The 22491-nt window shown below is 53.4% G+C and overlaps 1 protein-coding gene across 50 annotated transcripts in view; it reads right to left on the bottom strand.

Moving 5' to 3' along the window:
• The window catches only part of CAMK2G (calcium/calmodulin dependent protein kinase II gamma), a 62194-nt gene extending 40884 nt beyond the window's left edge, over positions 1 to 21310 (bottom strand). For 18 of the 50 annotated variants that reach the window (XR_010141417.1, XR_008510485.2, XM_054522450.2 and 15 more), the window contains exons 1-3: positions 21079 to 21259; positions 19671 to 19765; positions 7547 to 7606 (exon numbers count right to left, since the gene is read on the bottom strand). Coding sequence is in view for 46 of the 50 variants with exons in the window: in XM_054522450.2 (XP_054378425.1) it covers positions 7547 to 7606; positions 19671 to 19765; positions 21079 to 21143 (220 nt within the window). In the remaining 4 variants the exon portion in view is untranslated. Of the gene's footprint in view, positions 1 to 7546; positions 7607 to 19670; positions 19766 to 19882; positions 20546 to 21078 lie in introns of those variants that run through there. The other 32 variants (XR_010141418.1, XM_063727311.1, XM_063727317.1 and 29 more) reach the window with 23 other exon arrangements.
• Positions 21311 to 22491: the final 1181 nt, after the last annotated feature.

The following is a 22491-nucleotide window of genomic DNA, read 5'->3' as shown; positions in this document are numbered from 1 at the left end:
TCCTAGGCTTCTCCTCCTCAGCAGCCCCACCCCTGCCCCATCCTGTCGGGCTCACAGGGCTCTCCAGAAGGAGCAGTGGGGGGAAGTGGCGACGTGCCCAGTGCCCCCCAGTGCAAGGCTATGCAGCCTGGGAGCCAGAGCCTGGCGCTCTGGTTGCCACCTCAGACTCAGGCAAGAGAGAAAAGCTTCATGGCTAAGAAGTCAAGATGGAGAAAAGCCGGAACCTTCCCAGAGGGCTGGGATATGATGCACAATGGTGAGATGCAGCGTGAGCAGCACCTAGCAATGTTGACGGCAGGGGACAACAATGACCAGATGGGAAAGCCAGAGAGCTCTTCCAGAGCAGTAAATGGGAGCAGAACTAAGGGATGGGGAAGAAGGTGGAAAGGCAGAGCTCAGCAGGAAGGCACGTGGTGCAGGATAATGGATGGCGAGCCTGGAAGGCCACGTACACATTCAGGCAATGACAACAATAACAGCTTATTAAGTGCTTACTATGCCAGGCCTTGTGCTAGGCTCTTGCATACATTACTGATTCTGCAAGCATTTATCCAGCACCTACTATGTGCTGGAACCCATGCTAGGCAGTGGGATTCAGGAGGAACAGACAGAGTGCCTGCCTTTGAGGAGTTTATTATTCCTTTCGACCACCTGAGATGAATGTTATTCCTATTCTACAGATGAGGGCACCAGAAGCTCAGGGACACAGTCTCTCAACAAAGGCCAAAGAGCTTCTAAGTGGTGGGTCAAGATGTGAATCCAGTGCTACCTGACTCCAAAGACTGTGGTCTACACCACTGCTTCCCATAAGAAACGTGGGGCAGCCCCCATATTCAGGCAACAAAGCACTGGCGTCCAAAAGAAAGACTGCTTACAAATGTCCCTAAAGCAGCATCGCAGACAGGTCCGGGAGGGTGCCACAGGAAGAAGACTCGGGCGATGCACCAGCTGCGAGAAAAGGCTGGCAGGCGGAATCCCTCCCTGCTCCTCGCCTCCAAAGCTCTTGGGCAAAAAACCAACCTGAAGTCTTCTGAGGTCTCCTCTTCAAGTTTCTGCCCACAAAGCCACCTCTGGGTTAAATGCCAACCCCTGAGCATCATTCTAATGCAGACATGACTCCGCTTTGGCTGACTGTCCTGTCCCTCCCCTCACCTGAACTCTCTTGATGGGGAACCTCTGTTCCAAAGGCCTCCCTCGGTTTGACCTTTGCTCCAAGCCTTGGCAGTTACAGGCGCACCTCATGGAGCACTTCAGGAATGGCCTGACACCAAACTAACCAGTTCAGTGCTAGGAGACAAAGAAACGGCCATGTCTCTTCCTGGGTGGGCCCTGGCTGCTTCCGTTTCCAGTGTCACACATTTCCTCAGGGCTGAGGTGCTTCCCTATGTCCCCTCCCCACGGAGCAAGATCATTCAGAAAGCAAAATATACAACCCAGCCGGCACAGTTCCGAGGCACTGAACCACCACTATAGCCCCCTTGTTCTCCTCCCTTGATGACTGAGGACTCCAAAGCCTGCCAGGGCCGGAGCCAGGGCCTCAAGACTGTTTCCGCATCCCATTACCTACACTATTTGATCTGATCTAGTGACTCAACCCCAAAAATCCCATCCCAATCTCAGTATTTCTGCGAACAGGATCAAAGGCAGGTGATACTTCCAATATCCCTCCCATTATTGGATATAATGTATATATCCAATATACATTCTCTCCTGGGCAAACAAGATGCTTCCCTAGGCCTGCAGATGACAGAGGGGGCTTTTAGGACAGGAGGAAGGAGCCAGCGCCAGGCCCCTGCCTTCCTCCCATAAAAACTAGCCTGGGCACACTCCATATAGACTCAATCAAGTCCTCTCGAAGTCCTGCCATTGCCTCCGCCCCACTCACTTGCGCACCTCTGGTCTAAGTCGGTGCCTCACGCTGAGTCTTGCTGCAGCTGCTGCTCCCTCGCTTCCAAAAGGACTTTCCATTTAATTAAAAATTTGCTATTAAAAAGCATTAAAGTGTGTAATACAAATAATCCCCTGGAAATCAGCTGTCCCAGAAGCTACAGACCAGCTCCATTAGGGAGGTGACTAACAGCAGCAGCATGGGGAATTAACGGGACAGCAGCAGGTATGATGCTGACAACCATCTCAGAGAAGTGGAGCCACTCAGCTCTGCCTGGGCCTGGCCCTGAGCTCTGTCAGTCAGAACCCCACCCCATGCCCAACACCACCCCATGACCCACACCACCCTGCCCCCGCCCAGCACAGCAAGGCCAAGAACAGGGCAAGAAGTGCAGGCACCCAGGCCTCTGCCTAGACACGGAGTCATTGGCATCTGCCCTTCTCCAGGAAGGCCACACACACAGCCCAGGTGGGAGGAAGCCGGGGAAGGGAATTAGAAGAAAGGAGCAGCAAAGGAAGACTAATCCTTCTAGGCCACCCAACGGAGAGAACAGCTTCGATGTGTGCCCCAGAGCAAGGCACCTGCCAAGACAAGGAGGGATGGAGGAAGCTGTATCTGAATAAGACTGCTATCGACATTTTTTTAATTTGTAAAGAAATTAACAGGACACTGAAGACAAGAGGAGAAATGACTGTGCCATTCTAAGTGCCTATTTAGCAACAGCAGATTCATTATTTCTTTTTTTTTTAAGAGACAGGGTCTCACTATGTAACAGCCCAGGCTGGGCTGGAGATCCTGATCTTGAGCCATCTCCTGTCTCAGCCTCCTGAGAGGCTGGGACTATAGCTGTGAGCCACCGTACCCCATTAGATTCTGATAATAACAATCTAAATCTAACAACTAACACTTAGTTGAGCTGTCCGTGTGCTAGCATCATTCCATGGGCTCCACGTGCATTACTGTATTGAACCCTCACACCAGCTCTGCAGGGTAGCTACTTACATATAAATAACTCCATCTGACAGGAGAGGAAACTGAGGCTCCATAAGAAACCTGCCCAAAATCACACTAAGTGGCAGAACCGGGACTTGAAGCCAAGACAAACCAACATCAAGATTCCTGATATTGCAGAGTTGCTTGGGAGTCACCTTCTCAAACTCTTAGGCAAAGGAGCTCCAATTGCTCCCCACTACCTCTGGACATTCTGACTGGCTCGACAATGTCCACTGGGCAGCTACCCTGGAGCAGGCGAGGCTGTACATGCCATGAATGTGGCTGTGAAGAAGAGGAGCCGGCCCTGCCACCTGGAGCTGCCAGGCGAAGAGGGAAGACAGGCTTTAAACCAGCAATTACACAAATGTGTTAACTAAGCACAACTGTGTCATGCTGTGAGGCAGGAGCAGAGGGACTATGGATGCGTGGAATAAAATAATCTGCCACCCAGCCCGTTCCAGAGTAAAGACAGGGCATGAAGGCCAACAAGGGCCAGGCCATGTCCATAGACAGGAAGATCTGGGGAAAGGAGTATAAAGCATTTACTGCATTTCAGCAACAAACCTAATTGCTGTTCTTTAAAAACCATGGAAGACAGAACAGGCCAAAACACCTACAAACCTTTACTTGATATTTCATGTCTTCAAGGACTGAGATAGCCACAACCCAAATGTTGTGGCTATTTCCAATTCTTTAAAAACCACCCAACAATATGCCACATTTTAACTAACAAATCTTTCTCCAAAAAGCACTGAAAAAGTGTTGCTGTTAAAAATATCTGCAGCAATAACACAGTGGGAAGGAGGTCCTGTTGCCATGGGGGCTTGTGGGGGACTGAGCTGCCCCCCAAGAGCTTGCTGTGACAGGGCTCCCCCCACCCCCACGCTGGGGGCAGGGATGTAGGAACTGCTCAGTCATGATTCAATGTTTCTTTTTATTTGCAACCGTTTCTTTGCTACACTCACTGTTAGCTGAATGGGTACTGGGCTCAAGGGTAAATGGTCAGGCTTGAATAACTTGTGAACTGAGTCAAGGCTGGGGGTCTTGAAGAGATCACTTCTAGGGGCTGGAATCTCCGTTTTCATCATCTCCCTCCTAGCCTCCTTTCCTGGCTGAACCCTTTCATAACAACTCCACGAAGGGACCCAGATAACAAAACAGAGGCAGGCACAGAGGAGTTAAATAACTTGCCAGAGGTCACAGTTACTAATTAGCAAATCCCAGATTCAAACCCCAAATCTGGATGCGACTCCAAAGCTGCAAAACTTGGCTTCTCCAAGTATTGACCAGCATGCGGACCAGTAGCATGAGCATCAGCTGGAGACTCAGGTCCTAACCCAGACCCCCTGAATCGGAATCTGAATTTTAACATGATCCCTGGGTGAGTCATAAGCACATAAAAGTTTGAGAAGCGCTGCTCTAAACCACAATGCTAGACTATGATCGAAACTGCTGGGGCAGCTCAGCACGAAGGAAGACAGAGTCTATTCATTAGAGGACTTGAGAGCAGGGAGCAGGCAGATCACAGGTAGAACGGACTTCATTCAGACCTCACACTTCACACCAGCGTCTCCTCCTCTCAACCCCCCACCACTGGCCACACTCCCAGCGCTGTTTGGAGTTCGGCAGTGTGCCTTACACCCAAACAGGCATTTTGTTGTTTGTTTGTTTGTTTTTAATTAATAAACTTTATTTTCAGAGCAGTTTTAGGTTCACAGCAAAATTGAGCGGAAAGTACAGGGTGTTCCCAAATACCCGAGAACATTCCCAAATACCCCATGTCCCCCACATGCACAGCCTCCCCCACCATCAACATCTCCCACTAGAGTGGTAGATTTGTTACTGTCTATGAACCCACACTGACTCATCATCATTACCCAAAGTCCAGAGTTTATATCAGGGTTCACTCTTCCAACAGGCTTTTAACTCCTGGGACAGAATATCTAGCTATTAAGGGGAAACTGGGCATGGCTGGCCCCTAGCACCAAATGCTCCATCTGAATTCAGTGCCTCCGAGTCTGACCACAGCCAGGGCTGACCACATGCTCTCTGCTCTAGCTTCCTCGACTGTGCACTGTTCTTGGGCTGGCCCATTTGTTTCCCTTTGGGATGGAGTTCAAGAGGCCAGAGCCAAAAGGGTCACAGTTCTGAAGGACAGCGCAGTGGAGAGAGGAGAGGAATAGTGAATTAGGGGCACAAAATTGCCTCCTCTCCTGCCACAAGCCAGGTCCAGATCCATGGCAACCACAGCCTCCTGGACCTGCAGTTCCGCCACATCTTCAACAGCCCTGGTTCCCACCGGATGCCGGAGCTCCCGGGACACAGTCTTGACTCCCCCTTCCCTCTGCCCACCCTCAACCCCAGAATCGGTCCTCGGACCAACCTCCTTAGGACCTGGGAGCAGTCATGAAACGGAAGCACAGTTCTAGGAAATCAGAGGCCAAAAGAGTGACTGTGCCCCACCTGGCCTCTGAGCAGACGGCCAGGATATATGGTCCCTCTGCCTGCCTCCGTTCTGAGCCGAGGGCAGATGGTGAAAGCAAAGGGCTACCAAACAGAGTGAAATCTAAGAGGTAAAAAAGTATGTATTTAATTCTAGAAATAAATAAAAAGACGCCTAGTGCTTTTTTCAGCTAGAATTCTATTTTTGTTCTTCCTGCTCATTTCTCAATTGTCTTCATTATACCCTGACCCATCCGTGGTCAACCCATCCATGGTCAACCCATCCGTGGTCAACCCATCCGTGGTCAACCTGCCGCCCATGGTCAACCCGCCCGCGTCGCGGGTGATGCGGACGTGGTTCTGCTTCCTGCATCACTGACCCCTAGCTGCTGTTCTCCTGCCTACATGAGGACAAATTATCACTGCTGTACCAGTTGGTCACAAGGAGCATAAAGGAAAGGAAGTTACCCTCCTCAGATATTGAGACCCGGGTCTGGAACATCAAAATGCTTCTGTGCTTATGGGTGGCTTTAGTCACGCACATGCTTTTTCTTCCTGTTCTGGAACTTCTAGGTTAGAGGTCACAAGCTTGCAAGGCCTACAGGGGCCCAGGTGGGTAATGCAAATGTGAGCTCATAGTGGGTGACAAGGACAGTGGCCAGCGGGCTGCAGGGGCAGCCACCGCTCCTCACAGCTCCTTCTGGCCATGCAAGGTGGGGGCTCAGCGGAGCCGAGCCTTCTGACTGGAAAGGTGGGGGAATAGATTTTTTTTTTTTCAAAATGTGAAATCTCGTTTTTAAATATTGGCAAATAATAAAAATATTTTTAGACCACTGAGTCAGCCAAGCAAAACATGCCTGAATCTGTGACTGCTGTTCTAGGTGTTTCCCTCTGTGGGCCCTCTCCTACCAAAGGCAACATGTCAGTCCCCACTGCGCTGTTTTCAGGTGAAGGCCTAACCTCAGAAACCACCTAGGAGCTCCAGTAGTTCTGAGGCCAGGAACCCATCAGCTGAGAGGTGCTGGCTCTGCAGAACACACTGCATCAGGCAGAGCCGATCGCCACCGGCCACACCAATCTGCTTCGGGTGTAATCAAAGCTGCTGATTGCCATCTAGAAAGCCCTGCACAGCTGACGTTCTGACTACCTCAGAGCTGCTCCTCTCCCAGAGGGCTAGAGCAGGACCTCAGCCCTTCCACGACAGAGCTCACTTTGAGTGTTCTAGCCCGACACCTGGGAGGCCAGGAGCTGGGTAGCTCTGAAGGAAGCATTAGGCTTCAGCAAGTCACCTCACAGCCCTGGCCGCAAACAGAGCAGAGCAGGCGGCCTCCGGGGCACGGTGGGAGCCCCGACATTTAGGCCATGCCTGAGGAGCACAGAACACGTATTGTCTTTTGTGATGACTCAGGGCTTTCAGGGAAAACCTAGGAGATGCTCCTTGCTCTGTCTCATGTCAACACTGGGGCTTCTGCTCAGACACTGCAGCCAGCCCAGTTTCTGTCCCTTCTGCAAGGAGCACCAAATCAGGGCCAATGCTTTTGGCAAAGACGCTTTCAGCTGAACAAAGTAAAACTGAGCCAGAGTGGGTTGAGGCAGGCGAACCTCCTCAGGCTTTAGCACAACCAACAATGTGCTCTTGTCCCCCCAGTCAGGGTGGGAGCAGGGAGAAATCCTCTTTTTTCTCCTTCCCCATCTGAGTGGTTCCTGCCATCCCTTCTCCAGAGAAGCCAGGCAGGGGGGCAGCTTGCTTTCCTGGCTCTGGGGAATACAAATGGGAGCACCATGGAAACCCCCAGAGTGTGCAGGACACTGCAGCAGGAACAAAACTCTTTCAGGTCCACAAACAAAATCCTGACCCTTTCATGAGGGCTGTGGATGGCCCCTGGTGAGGGACGCTGGCAGGCCAGGAGCCCGGAACCTCACACGCTGAGGACCCTGGACCTCAGCCCAAAGACAAAAGGAGAAAGGGAAGAAATAGCATCTGAAACCTATTCTGATGCCTCACACCCCAGCCCTGAGAAGGTGCTGCAGTGATGCAGATACTCAGGTCTCTAAACTAGAATGCCCCAGAATTCTGAGACACAGTTGCTATCCTGCTCATGTAAAAACAGACACCAGGTGAAGGTCCACAGACAGAGGTGATCCCACACACAAAAGCAGTGGATATCTGTTATGCCTGCTTCTACAAAATACCCACAAAATGCTCCATGCCCAGGAACTCACCGATGTTTGGATGTTTCAGAAGTCGACATATCCGAGCCTCACGTTCTAGTTTCTGGTGATCTAAAAGCAGAAGAGAAAAAACAAAAGCCATCAACCATCCATTCTCCTTGTGGTCACCTTGTCATTCATATTCCCACAGTTCAGGTACTAACTATGCACTTGTGATGATTTGCTGAAGTAATGCAGCAAGTCATGGCAATCCTGGGGACAACTTGTTTTCCTTTCATTTTAGGGTCTCACTCTGTCCCTCAGGCAGGAGTGCAGTGGCATGATCGCAGCCTCAAACTCCTGGGCTCAAGCGATCCTCCCACCTCAGCCTCCTGAATAGCTGGAACTATAGGCACCAGCCACCAGGCCTGGGCCAGATAGTTATGACCACCTTTTCCAGATGAGGAAATGACTTGAGGGTTTGCACATTTTGAGCCAGTGAGCAGCAGAGCTGGGATTTGAATCCAGGTGCTCCTTCCACCACAACAGGGTTTCAGTGGTCCAGGGTGTCCAGAATCTCTTTTTCTTTTTGAGACGGAATCTCATTCTGTTGCCCAGGCTGGGGTGCAGTGGTGCGATCTCAGCTCACTGCAACCTTCGCCTCCTGGGTTCAAGCAATTCTACTGCCTCAGCCTCCCGAGTAGCTGGGATTACAGGCACACACCATCACGCCTGGCTAATTTTTGTATTTTTAGTAGAGACGGGGTTTCACCACGTTGGCCAGGTTGGTCTCGAACTCCTGACCTCAGGTGATCCACCCGCCTCGGCCTCCCCAAATGCTGGGATTATAGGCGTAAGCCACCATGCCTGGCCCAGAATCTCTTTCTTGTTAGGAATACTAATAATAGCTAAGTTATACTGAGCACCTAATATATACTTGGCACTGGCTAGGGGTTTTGCATATATTCTCTACATAGTCCTGATGGCAAGCCTGAAACATAATGATGCTGATAATAAAGAGGTTAATCATCAAGATAATGACGACTTAAAATAATAATAGCTAACATTTATTGAGAGCTTACTTCTACACCAGGCAGCTGCCTCTTTTAATTTATCCTCATAACAACTCTAGGAGGTTGGCATTAGTATGATGCCCATTTTATAGAAAGAGAAACCAGGACACAAATCTTGCTTCTCCCCAGGGTCCTCCTGGCCACCACCGCTGTGAGCTTTGACCTCTTCAAATTCAGACTCCAGGATTACTTGGTTTTGGTGGAATAACCAGAAATCCACAAGTCCCCAGATCCAAGTGAGCTGCGTGGGTCAATTCCTTCCACAGGAAGGCAGAGCTCCAGTACGTGGGAAGAGAGGATGCTACTCACAGCACGGAGGCCTCACAGCCCTCCCCCACTGTCCTTCCCTCTTTCTACTTGCTGAAATCCTGCCAAAAGTCACCTCCTTCATGAAGTCTTCCCTGCTCCTCTCGGTAGACTGTGACTTCTCCCTCCTACTCCACCCCTCCAATTTCCCAATGCACTTCTCACGATTCTCACATCATATATTACATCAGTTATCTTTCAGTTGCAAGCTCTTCGAAGGGCGGGGGTACCTTTCCAGGTAGTGCTTTCTAGAGTTCTTTCTGTAACAGGGGCTTAATAAGGGTTTACTAATAACAACAGTAGTAGCCATAACAATCGCTTACTATGCATTGACTACATGTCAGGCAGAGGCATGGATTACCATATTTCATACCTACAGAAACTCTGTGAAGTAGGGATCTGATTAGCTCTATTATATTACAGAGGAAACAGGTTTAAAAAGGTAGAGTAATCTGCCTAAGGTAACACGAACAGGCAGTGATGCAGGTGATCTGAGCCTAGAGCCCTCTTTCTCCACCCCTGTGCTATTATGGCCAGATAAAGAATGGTGAGAGTTAAGACTCCAGGCTTTGGAGGGGGTACAAAAGGAAGAGAGTCCAGTTCACCCTGAATTATCCAGGCCCAGGCAGGGGCCTTCACATCCATAGCTGCCAAGCTATTCCTGTCTCCCTGCCTCTACCCTAAACAGCAAAAAGCTTCTGTAAATCTTCCCGTGGCCCTCACAATGATCCCATCAGGTGAATGCTGTGATTGTCCACATTTCCAGATGATGGAAGAAAGCCCAGGGAAGTTAAGTAACTTGCCCAAGATCCCACAGCAGGAAATGGATAAAAGGGGGATTCAAACTCAGGCCTGTCAGTGTGAGATAATGTAGGGATTATGGACTAGAAGAAATTCACATTTATTGTTTCACTAACCAAACCCAGCTTTGTCCTAAACTTTCCCTCTAGCAACAGCTCTACTTTGTGGAAGGAGGTGGGGACAGACAGAGATTAGTTCCTGCTGCCCAGCTAATCCGTCCCAGCTGCCCAAAGATCTGGGTCAGGCCTTCCTTCCTGTGCCTGGGTTCAGCATGACCACTGACCAGGATGCAGCCAGGAGAACCCCAAGTAACTCCCAACTCCCAGATCACCTGGCATCCCTTGGTCCCAGGCACAGGGATGTGGCCAGTGACCTCCAGAAGCAAGGCACTCAAGGAGGCTGTAACAGCCTTGCCTGGTGGCTGGGGGCTTGCTTCTTCCAGATCTGGCAGGATGTTGACATGACCCCGCCTTCCTTCCATCCCTGGACTTGAGATGGAGGTACCAAGCTAGCCAGCCCCAAAGCTACAGACCCATGGCCCTCTCTCTGGGCACACACCTCACCACCCTCCAGCCCATAACTCTCAGGCTTGGTTGCCTGGGCAGGTGCAGGAGAACAGCATCTTGCAATGCGGAGGTGGCAGCTGAGGGAAGGCCCAGAAGATTAATGTTTATCTCCTTCCTTAAGTCTCTTACTAGCTAATGGTTACAGTCGCACAACAGCAACAGCACTAAAAATAAGGGCACTCTGGTTTACCAGTGACTTCATGTGGAGAGAAGACACACAGACTCAGGCTCCCAGCTCCTCAAAGGAGCTGCCCAGCATCCAGAGGGTCCTTTTTAGCCTCTTAGTTCAGCCTTAACTCCAAGGAGCTGAGCCCTGTGTTCCCAGCAAGGCCCAGGTCTTCTCTGAACCCCAGGACTGCACCTTGATCCTCATTCTGATTCTAAGCTGTAGAGTATGGCAATTAACAACACATTGGTTTTGGAGTCAGACAGCCCTGGATTGAGCCCAACACTGCCACATCCAGCAAGCTATTAAACCCACCTGAGCTTCATTCATTCCTTCAAGAAATATGTGTCGTGGCTGGGAGTGGTGGGTCATGCCTGTAATCCCAGTCCAGTACTTTGGGAGGCCAAGGTGGGTGGATCACTTGAGGTCAGGAGTTCAAGACCAGCCTGGCCAACATGGCAAAACCCCATCTCTACTAAAAATACAAAATTTAGCCAAACGTGCTCACTGGAACCCAGGAGGTGGAGGCTGCAGTGAGCCAAGATTGGGCCACTGCACTCCAGCTTGGGGTGACAGAGCGAGTCTGTCTCAAAAAAAAAAAAAAAAAAAAGAAATATTTACTGAGGCCTACTATGTGACAGACAGTATTCGAGATGCTAGGAAGACAGTGGTGAACAAAACAGACAAAAATCCCTGCCCTCATGGAGCTGACACTCTAGTGGGTTGTGTATGGGGGAGGGACAGACAGTAAGAAAACTCAACAGCACGTTAGATGTCACGGCAAGTGCTGCGTAGAAAAAGCAGAGAAAGTGTGGAGTGCAGATTTAAGTAGGGCAGTCTAGGAAAGCCTCAGTAAGGAGGTGACATTTGATTAGGACCCAAAGGAGGTGAGACAGTGAGCCAGGCACATTATCTTGGGAATGAGGTTCCTCACCTCTTTTTTTTGTTTGTTTTTTTTGCTTTTTTTTGAGACGGAGTCTTACTCTGTTGCCCAGGCTGGAGTGCAGTGGCACGATCTCGGCTCACTGCAAGCTCCGCCTCCCAGGTTCACACCATTCTCCTGCCTCAGCCTCCCGAGTAGCTGGGACTACAGGCGCCCACCACCATGCCCGGCTAATTTTTTTGTATTTTTCAGTAGAGACGTGGTTTCACTGTGTTAGCCAGGATGGTCTCGATCTCCTGACCTCATGATCTGCCCGCCTCGGCCTCCCAAAGTGCTGGGATTACAGGCATGAGCCACGGCAGCCGGCCAAGAGGTTCCTCACTTCTAAAATAGAGACAGCAAGATCTGAGGTTTAACTGAGGTGGTACAGGTCAAGAGTTTTGCATAAGGTCTGGCATATAGCTGCTTTCCAAGGGCCCAGTGAGAAGCCTGACAGGGTCTCCTGGGCTGGGCTTATGGCCACAGCTGTCACCAGAGACACTGTGAATGGGACCCACTGTCCCCTCAGCCCAGGCAGATGCAGGGTCTGCAACACAGCAACTAAGCCCTCCTGCCTGGCTTCTGGGCTCCCCACATGGTCCTCCATTGCAGTCCTGGGGGTGGAGTGTCCCTCCCTGTTTTGGCGGGGCCCACCCATGTCTACAGTCTGCAGGTGATGGGCAGCAACAGGGGCTCCTCAGAGAGAGGGGAACGCTGCATGAAGCGCCACTGTCTGCTTCCCTCCTCTTCCTCGCAGCCGTGGCACCCTGCCATCCACAAGTTCTCCTCAATGAACAGAGCGGTTTCTACCTGCCCCGCTCTCCCCGTTCCTGCTGCCACACACTGCCCGGCCACCACCCAGCCTCTCCAGCTGTTGTTTCCTGTCTCTTCCCCCGACACTTCCTGTCCTGTAGTCACATCCAGGGCTGGCCCATGGCTGCAAAAAAGCAGAGGGTCCATCCCAGCAGCAGCGGCAGCAGAGGGGTTCCAGGATGGAGTAGTGGTTTCTAGATCATCTTTCCCAAAAGCAAGGGCATCCCAGCTGGACGCAGCATCCCCAACCCCAAAAAGGGCGAGGCCACTGAATGGGCTTGGTCCACAGTGGGAGGGCCCTGGCTCGGCATCTCAAGGTGCTGCAAAGGTGTCTCCCCTTAAGACACCCCTCCTTCCAGTAACCACTAGGGAGAGGCTCAGACCTTCCAAGGTGGACCCTCCTCCACGCACCTTTCTACCAGGCTCATCCCCGCCCCTCCCACAGCCCAGCCCCCCCTTCCTGTTTGACAACTGCCACTTCCCGCTTTTGCACAGGGCCACTTCCTGCCTGCCTGTGTGCTACTGCCATGGAGAGACCCACCCCTGCCGGCCTTCAGCCCAGCTCCAACCACAGCCCTCTACAGGTTTTCCCCATCATGAGCAGAGGTGGCAACAGGAGCAGAAAGCAGAAGCAGCTCCAGCCTTTCCCCAGCAGCCTGCCTAGACCAGAGTGGTCTGAGCCCAGGCCAGAGCCAGGCCCTGGGAAACAAGGATCCTAGAAACCCAGCCTCTCCCGCCTTCTGCCCAAGTGCTTCAGGACTTGGTCCAAGGTGCCACGATTTCACAGGAAGGGAAGCAAGAAGTGACCAGATGCACCGAGGGAGGCAGAAAAGAGGAAGCAGATAGGGAGGTGATAGCTTGCAGCCAAGGGGTGCACCAAGCCTGCCCTTGAACCACCTCCCCCTCTGGCCTGAAGACAGAAGCCTACTCCAATGCCCTTTCCTTCCTCTGCTGGGTCAGGGGGCCAGGGAGGGCTGGCCACAGACTCTCCATGGCCCTCTCAGGGATGGGCCTGCTTGACTTAGTGACATTTTCCTAAAAAAAACACACAAATGCCAGCACTAGCTTCAAATAAGATCCTGCTGCCACCTAAACATACAACCCTCTGTATGTGGGAAAGGAGGCACATTCCTACTCTGACTGAGGACTCTCCCAAGTTCCAATCTCAAAGACATTCTTAACTTTGCAAAGGGTATTTTGCCGGTCTGTGCCTGTGACCCTAAACATGGATGTGAGAAACTTCCTGCAGCCCCACTGATTTCAGGGCTCGATGGGAGGCGGCCTCACTTGCTGCCCTCCTGAGTGCCTTTCATCTTCTTCCCAAGCAGCAGAGGCCCCCGTCTGGCCCCCTTGGCACTCTGAGGAGCAGAAACAAGGACATCGCAGGGATTTGGTGTCATAATCCACCTTCCCCAGCTGCTTATGCACAGCCCTGGGCCTGGGGCACTGACCAGTGGGAATCCCAAGCCACGATCCCACCGACCTCACCCTCACACTGTGATGCCACATCCCTTCCTCTTTGAATCTCACTCTAAAGCTGCAAAGTCTCCAATTAAAAGCAAAGTCCATCCACCACACAAGAGTAGGACCATGGTTTCTAATGCCCTCACACATGTATACCTGGTGACTAGCTGGGGGCTGTGATACAGAGGGACGGGGCCTGAAATGTGCCCACGTGACCCCCACCAAGGCTCTGTGCATGTACCCAGCATCCTCCCCTTATCTTCAACCCTCACTCAAGCAGTTTTAACTTGGTGACACAAAGACCTGGGCCCCACTTTGGCCTCTGAATCTCAAGGCAAGGGAAGCTCTAAGGAGAGAGAGAGGCTCCAAGAAATGCCCTACAGCGAAAAGGCCCTAAATCAGCTTTGACGGAGAAAATCCCCAGGGGGTCAGTAGCAAGCCCCAAGAAGGCAAGGCTCTGCCTGGAGGCACTCTGGCTGCTCTCAAGGGCCAGAAAAGGGTCAGCCGTCGTGTTCTCCATGCCGCCCGGCAGGGCTCCTGGTGCCTGCAGCCTTTGCCCACTGTTTTGGTGGCATTTCCTTCATGGTAACCAGCCCCAAGTAAAACATCCCAGGAAGCAGCCCCTAAAAATAGCTCCTCCCAGGGCAGCAGCAAGCAGGGGGGAGGGGAAAGAAAGGGAGGAGAAAAGAGGGGAGCAGATGGGAAGCTGCGGCTGCTGCTGATAGGGCCCAGGAAGCGGAGATGGTGTTGGGGAGGAGTGGCTGGAAATCTCCCCACCGCACAGCCCAGAGAGGTGGGTACAGACGGGAATGGGGCCTCAGCCAGCAACGAGGAGGGATTTGCTCCACCAGGCTTGGAGCTTGGGGCCTAGATGGAGAGGTGTGAGGTGATATGCCAAGATTCATCACAGGAACAAAGTATCCAGAACCTGTGCTTTAAAGAAAGGCGCCAAGGAGTGGGTGGAGGCCACACGGCCTGAGGACACTGGGTCTGTGGCACCTGCAGCGCAAAACCAAAAAAGAAAAAAGAGACCCCAGACAAAGCTTTTGTGCTTTGGTTTCCCCAGCGGTCCTGCGGCAGATCTGTCTGGCCATGGGTAGGTGACAAAGGGGCTCTGCAGAGAGGCATTCAAGAGGTGCAAAGTGCCCATCTCCTCCTGTCACCACCCTTTTGGCACCCATGGGATCAGGCCCTTGTTGCTCTGCCAAAGCTGTTCAGAGAGCAGCAAGCATAGAGATGGGAACAGGAATGGTCACAACCAGCCTCCCCTTCCCTGTCTCCAGCCTCAGCAGAGAATGGGGTCAGCCACTCACCTCTAGGGTTTCAGCACAGCTTCTAACAAGGGTATGGTGACAAGGGACCAGAGGAAGCAGCAGGAAGAAGGCAGGGGCCTCCCTGACAGGACAGCGCAACCTTCCCACCTCCATCCCCACACTGTGATGCAGTACCCCAAGTCACTCTAGGAAGACAGGTGGGAGGGGAGGGGAACAGGCCAGTATTGTGTGCGCTAAGGCCCACAGCTCAACGTGACCGCATGACAAAAGCCGCCTGGCAGAAGCCTTCGCACAGAGGGACCTGCAGTCGGCTTCCATCCCTTCAGGAGAGAAGGTAGAGGCGTTCCATCACTGATATGCAGGATGCCCATTTCTCTGTTTACAGAAATTGGCCTGTTTTATCTTCAGGAGGAAAGCATGGTTTCACACACAGCCTCCTTAAATGCTTCCTCGAGGCCTGTGTTCCAGTGCTGTGTGGATTTCTCTTCCTTCTCCCACTCCCTGCATTGCTGCTTCCCCCTCCCTTCTCTTTCCCTCACTTCACCCAGATCCTTAACAGGAAAGTCTCACTTGGAGATACCACAGGGGACACAAATGTCATGGGGGCTACTCAGGCCAACACTAAGGGGGCAGGGACTCTCAGCTGGCACCATCCAGGGGATCCCATTTCAGTCCCCAGGGCCAGCTGGACCCAGAAAGGGACAGCCTTTACCCTTCTGGTGGCCAACATGCCACAACCCCAGCCACCCAGCTTGCCGCAGCCTCAGACACAGACACCCCAATCCCGAGGCCCAGAACGAGGCCCCTAATCACAGAACAGCCCATGTGCACAGATGGCCACATAGCAGCAGACACACAATCTGGAGAAGGCTGGGCCAAGGTGTGTCTGTTGAATTCCAGAGGGCATGGCAAGAGCAACTGTTGTTGCAGATTTTAGGTGGCATCTCTTAAAGAGTGGCTCATGCCTCACCTGCATGAAATTCACTGGAGCATGTGTTAAAAATGCAGATTCTGCAGCTCCACCCTAGACCTCCTAAAGCAGAATCTCTGTGGCTAAAGCCCAGAAATCTGCATTTTTTAAACTAGTACTCAGGGTGATCCTTATGCACACTAAAATTGAAAATCACTACCTGGAAGAGATCCCAACAGTGGCCCTATAGTGCCATTTAGTGACAAGGAAGGAGGAATCATCAGCTAAATGTCTGCCTACATCTCCCACTCTGCCTTATGCCCCAAGCACGGGTCTTTATCCTCATCTGTCCTCTCTTCCAGCAGCCGTATCAGGTCTGCAGCCTGGCTCCCTGGATCAGAAAGGGAGGACCCAAGTCTGTAGCAGGGTACAAGGGCTCTGGCAACTTGACTCTGAGTTTCCCAGGAGCCAAAGCCAAAAGGCAACCATGATTGGTTACACAGTCCTCTTGACCCATTCATTTAATGCGTATGTGGCTGGCATACGTCAGGCTCTTTGCTAGGGCCTGCCCATGCAGAAGTAAAGAAACACATAAGGACCCTTCCCTCACCTCTCAGGTCCTCACAAAGAGGAAAGCCTTTGCTTACATTTAGCTTCAAAAGAAATTTCTTCACATGGAATGTACAGATTAAATAAATATGTTGAAGTATTACAACAGATTTCAAAACACTGTTTCCGGTAGCATCTCTTAGTAAGGCCAAGGGCATTACCCCCGTATCCGTCTCAGTGAAAGCAACTGGAATCCAGATAAATGGTACATATACAGAAGTTTCTTGTGATGCTGATTGTTCTAGGGATAAATCCTAAACGACATAGAAGAAAGGACCATTTGCCCTTCAACTGTAGCAATATGGGGGAAATGCTTTGGATATAAGCAAAGAGAGCAGGATATAAAATGTTATGCTCCGCGAGGTGAAAATCTGTATGCACATGAATAAAGATAAGAAGGGAATATGAAGATTTAAAAATAAAAAAAGACATAAGGGCTCAGGCTCCTTGAGGGGGGTGCTCTTAAATCTTAAAATAACGACTTATCATTGCCATCACCTGGCCCACTAGCTCCTGCATCCGCCTATTTTAAATGCCTCCTTCGGCCTAGTGGAGCTAAGCTTGGAACCATGGGCTGCCTTAAGAGCCCAGCTCCACTCCTATCACGGTTCTGAAGCAAACGGAGTGACGTTATGTGACTTTCAGTGACTTTATGTAGACAGGCCCACAGACGAAGACAGTGCTCAATGCATATCTGCATGAACTCCCCACCTTGCAACCTAGCCGCCAATGTGGGCCTCTGAGGCCACAGTGACAAGACATAACAGCCCAAAAGAAGGCTTCCTGTCTCGATAGGACCCCCCTAGAAGACCAGGTGATCCCTCTCCCTGCCTCCTAGCCACCTCACCAAGGATGCCAAGGAGAAACAGCTCTATACCCTCTTTTTATCTTTTCAGTTTGTAGCCCAGAGGATCACAAACAAGAAACATAGCAGGCAGGAAGACCCAGTGAACACAGCAAGCCCCTTCAGACCTTCACAGATGACCCTGGTGGGCCCGACATTCCCAGACACAGAAATCCAACACCTGCGGAGGCCTAGACAGACAGTGATGAGTGAAACCCAGCCCCAGTGGCTGCACCTTTATAAAATATATAGTGTAAACTGAGAGTCTGCAGGAAAGCCATGGCCCTCACTCCCTAAACCCATGGGCACCAGCCCTTGGCTACCCTGGCCCAGCTCTCTCCAGGAGTTCACATCTCCCATGCCCACACCTATAGTCCAGCCCCACCTTGTTCCCTCCATCTCCAAGACAGCCCCTTTCCACTTTCCCACCTCCACACAGTACTGGCTGGCACTTACACATTCTGACCCCTCTGGCTGGCATCTGTGCCTATCATCTGTGCCTCTGTCTCAAAGTCAACCTGGCATATGAGGCCACACAACAGAGCCCAGTCTTGGCATATCCATCTTGGGAGAGGGGGAGTTGCTGTCTGAAGCATATACTTTTACTTTTCTTGAGGGGAAAAAAAAATCAAAGAGAAATGAAGTCTCATCCAGTTTGGCCAGGGAAAGATATCCGTTGGGAAAGATGGGACAAGGTTAAAAGGAGATGAGGAAGGGAAAAGGATGCTATCACACAGATCATGGAAGTTTAGGCAGGTAGGGAAGGAGTAGGAAATGAAAGCCCCAGTCAGACAGCTGTAGGAAGTCACCACATCACCTATCCTCACATCCCAGAATTCGGCTCCCAGCCATCTCTCCTTCCCTTACCCGTGGGTCAGAGGACACTGGTGAGATGAAGAGAGCAAAGCATTGCGTCATCAACTGGAGACACGAGACGCCAGCCCTGTTTCTGATGCACCAGGGCTCTGCTGTGTGGGCAAGAGAGGTATCCAGCCTCAAGCCATCGTTCCTGCCTGCACCTTCCATCCTTGGCCAGAAGATGTCTGCCAGAGAGCCCAGCCCCTGTTGTCCCCCGCACCCCCACTCCAGGGGATCTGATTGCCCACATATCTCTATGGCAACCATCCTCAGACTCGAGGTACCCAGAGAGAAAGAAAACAAGCAAGTCCAACTTTATAGGCAATGCACACGAACAGCAAGAGATGGAGCTGGATGGGAGTCAGCAATTAGTGCCCTACTAGGGGGATGGAGAGAGAGTCCCCAGTCAGGGGGCGGACACGGCCCTGCTAAACAGGTCCCAGAACAACTGCCAACATGACAGAAGCCCAATGTCATCTCCGTGGAATTGTAGAGCTTCTCTGAGCATTTGAGACATCTATTATGTCTCTTATCCTAGAGAAACCCGCGTCATTATTGGCCAAAGCCCATGTCTTCCCCAGGGCATGTGTCCTGGCTCCTAATATATTTATGGCATCCTACTGCCCAGCCCTAATTCCTTTCTCTGAGTCTCACAACCTTTGTCCCCCAGCTGCACCCTGCAGCCCTCCAAGATCTGACCTCTGTACTCACCAGACCTGTTCACAGAGCACTTCACACATTGCTAGGTCTACACCTATCAGATGAGGTGAGTTTGGCAAGCACCCAATAGGAGGTTCGGAGAGCGTAGGTTCAAGGTGTGAAAGACAGGCCCTGACCCTCTAAGCCTCAGGTACTTGGGAGGATCTCACAAGTGAGGCCCCAAGGCCTTGGCCTTTATGCTCCACGGACTCGGAGGCAGTGCAGTTCCTACCCAAACTGGGCCTTTGGGATTTCTAGACCATGAGCCATCACCCTCCACCCAGGACAGACTACATCTGCTGCTGCACCACCAACTTTGTAATTTGATCAAAAAAGCAATCAAGTTCATCTGGCAGAATTTGTTCCTGAGAAGCCCTCGCCAGTAGCAGCCTCCCCTGATGTTTACAGATTCCCTTCCCTTGGGAGTCTGTTCTGCCGCCTGGTGGGCAGGGGAGGTGGCTTTGTCAGAGCTGCTCACTTACTGCATTTCCAACCTAAGTCACCACTGGGGCACAGGGACCAGGAAAGGCCTGCAGTAGCCACCACTGCCCCAAAGGGAGAGGCTCCAAATGCCCCAAATTAAGAGCTCCCCATTCCATACCACCCACTACCCCCATATCCTCCACCTTCCTGAAGACCGAACTCCCTTGAGCCTTTGGGGGCCACTGCAGCTACCTGCATCTCTTCCTTCATTCTTTTGTACCTGCGCGCTTCCAGTCCCCCATGCAACTCCTTTTCTGGCTTCAGCCTGACACAAAGTCTAACCAGTCTGAAATTCCAACTCCTCTCCAAGTGCTAAAACGCACAACCCCCAATTCCTGGGGCTTCCTCAAAAGAAACCATGGCCCCTGGAGGCACCCTCAGGAAGAGGTCAAGACAGGGAACACTCACCCCGGGCAGACAACTTCTTGGTATTGATGATTTTTGCTGCGTACTCCTGGGTGGAGGTTTTCTTCACACACCTGCGGACCACAGAGAAAGCACCCCTGGAGGGAGAAGGGGGAAAGAACTGGGACACGGAGCAGGGCAGAGTGACACAGACACACTTCAAGTCTGGGGACGATGATGCTCCCACCACCAGACCTCTAGTCACACTCACGTACATGCACACACACCGGCGCTGCGACCACCACCATCCAACATGAAGCAAAAGGACGCGGCCACCGCAGGACACTGAACAGATGTGGGTGGCGTGCCGCGCTCCCATCCCCTCATCCAGTCCCTGGGCAAGGCAACAGCCTCCACCTCAGGCTGCACATCAGGAACGGGTGGGCGACGCTGAAAACACACACCTGCTGCATCTCAGACAGCCCTGCGGTCCCGGCCAAGGGAACCAGGGCAGAAGGGAGCAGAGAGACCCTGCCCTTCTCTCAGCAGGAACAGTTGAAGGTCGGGGAAGGAAAGATTAAAAAGAGGGTATCATCCCCTGAAAGAGAAATCTCCCTCAACCATGGGGCAAAGTGAGGCTCAAACCCCCCCCCCCAACCGGTTTCATCTCACTGCATCCCGGCTCAACTGACAGCAAGGGAAGAGAGGACACAGTCAGACATCAAGAACTCCCCTTCCCATGCTATTTTCCTTGACGTTCCCCTCAAATGGGAGCTCGCACTCTCAGCTCTGGAAACGTCTAGGGGGGCGGGCGGGGCGGGGGCTGCAGTGGCCGGGCTCGGCGCCGCGGGTGGGGGTGGGGGGCCGGGGCTGCTGCAGCGGCCAGCTCAGTGCGGAGGGGAGGGGGATGCTGCGGCTGCGGCGCGGCTCCCGGGACCACTGCAGGGGTAGGGGGAGGGGACGGGGGTGCCGCAGCACTGCCCAGCCGCTGGGCTGGGAGCCTGGAGCGGCACTCGCTGGGGGCGGGGCCGGGCGCCAAACAGCCCCCCCACGCCCGGGCTCCGCAGCGGAGCTAGGGCTGCAGGGCCGGGGAGGGTCCTGAGTTGAGGCGCGTGGGACCTGGGTTCAGGTTGCGGAGTGAGCAACCGGGCAGCATTGGGAGGTGGTCGGGAGGGGGGCGCCTGAAGGGTGCGGAGGGGCGGGGCTGGTGGGCACCCGGGAGCGGTTCGGGGTCTGCGGTGTCCGCGGCGGCGCGCGGGGAGCAGCGGCCCCGCCAGTTGCTGCAGGGCGCGGAGGCGGATGCGGGGCAGTGCGCGGGGGCGCGGGGACCGAAGGCGGCGGGCGGGAAAGGCGGGGGTGGGGCGGCCGAGGGGGCGCCGCAGCGGCCGGTGCAGGGCCGGGGGGCGGGGCGAGGAGCCGCATAGCGCCCGGGCGGCAGGGCAGGCAGGGGACCGCGGCGGGCGGGCCGTACTTGCCAAGCTCCTCGAAGAGCTGGTAGTCGTCGGTGAAGCGGGTGCAGGTGGCGGTGGTGGCCATGCTGGCGGGCGTGCGGACGCGGCGGTGCAGCCCGCGCCGACGTCGGTGCACAGTCACCGCCGCCCGGCCGAGGGAGCAAGAGGAGGAGACGGGGCTGAGCCCGGCAGCACCGCGAGACTTTACCGGGGAGAGCGAGGGAGGGAGGGACACCCCCGCGCCTCCCGCCCCGCCCCGCCCCCAGCCCCGCCGGCCCCCCTCCCGCCCGGCCCCCGGCCCGCCCCCGGGGAGGGGCCTCCCGCCGCCGGCCCCGCCCCGCCCCGGATCCGCCAGCTCTGGGCCAGGCGCGCGGGGCAGCCGAGGGGAGGGGGTCTCCGCTCCGGGCCACCCGTCTGGGCAGACGGAGCTGGAAGGTTCGCGACTTATGGGCTCGTCCCGCAGCGGACCCCGCGCGGGCTCGGGAATGTGCATGCGAGGGTGCGTGTGTTAGGAGTGTAGGAGTCAGGACCACTGAGCTCTCTGGACGGGTCCTACACGCGGGTCCCGAGCCCCCAACCGGGCTCCTAGCACGTGGGGAGAGAGCCAAGGTCAAGGAGCCTGTGCCAGGCTGCACGCCCGGGAGGCGCCCCCAGCCTGCGCAGAGCCAGCTGCCAGCCGCCTTCCCTCTGGGAGCTGACAGTCTAGACTTGCGCAAGCACCAGGGCCATTATTAGAAAGAAACCCTTCAGGCGCGGGTTGATCAGGGAGACCAGGCCAAGGGCAAGGATACAGGTAGGACTCTGCGTTCCTGCACCATAACTGCAGAGATGAAAGGGTATTCTCTATCCGGCCAGAAATGAAAGGGGTGAAGTGGGAAGACTTGAAAAGGCTTTGTGCAGTGGGGGCTAGAAGAGAAAGTGGAAGAAAGGGGAAGTCCCCATTTTCTTGCAAGGCACCCTCGTACTTTTATTTTCTGGCACCTACCACATTTTGTAGTGATGCATTGACTGGTATAAGGGGCAGTAGAGCTATCTCATAGCTGTCTAAGAGTGAACTTACATCAAACTGCCTGGCTTGGATTTCTGGGTAACTCACTGATCAGCTCTGTGACCTTGGGTAAGTCACTGAATCTTTTTTTTTTTTTTTTGAGACGGAGTCTTGCGCTGTCGCCCGGGCTGGAGTGCAGTGGTGTGATCTTGGCTGACTGCAGCCTCCACCTCCCGGGTTCAAGCGATTCTCCTGCCTCAGCCTCCCGAGTAGCTAGGATTACAGGCGTGCGCCACCACGCTCGGCTAATTTTTTTGTATTTTTAGTAGAGACGGGGCTTCATTATGTTGACCAGGCTGGTCTTGAACGCCTGACCTTGTAATCCACCCACCTCAGCCTCCCAAAGTGCTGGGATTACAAGCGTGAGCCACCTCACCCGGCTGGG

The sequence above is a fragment of the Pongo abelii genome, chromosome 8 (assembly GCF_028885655.2).
Source record: "Pongo abelii isolate AG06213 chromosome 8, NHGRI_mPonAbe1-v2.0_pri, whole genome shotgun sequence".
Lineage (NCBI taxonomy): Eukaryota > Metazoa > Chordata > Mammalia > Primates > Hominidae > Pongo > Pongo abelii.
This window is presented reverse-complemented; position numbering and strand designations above follow the sequence as displayed.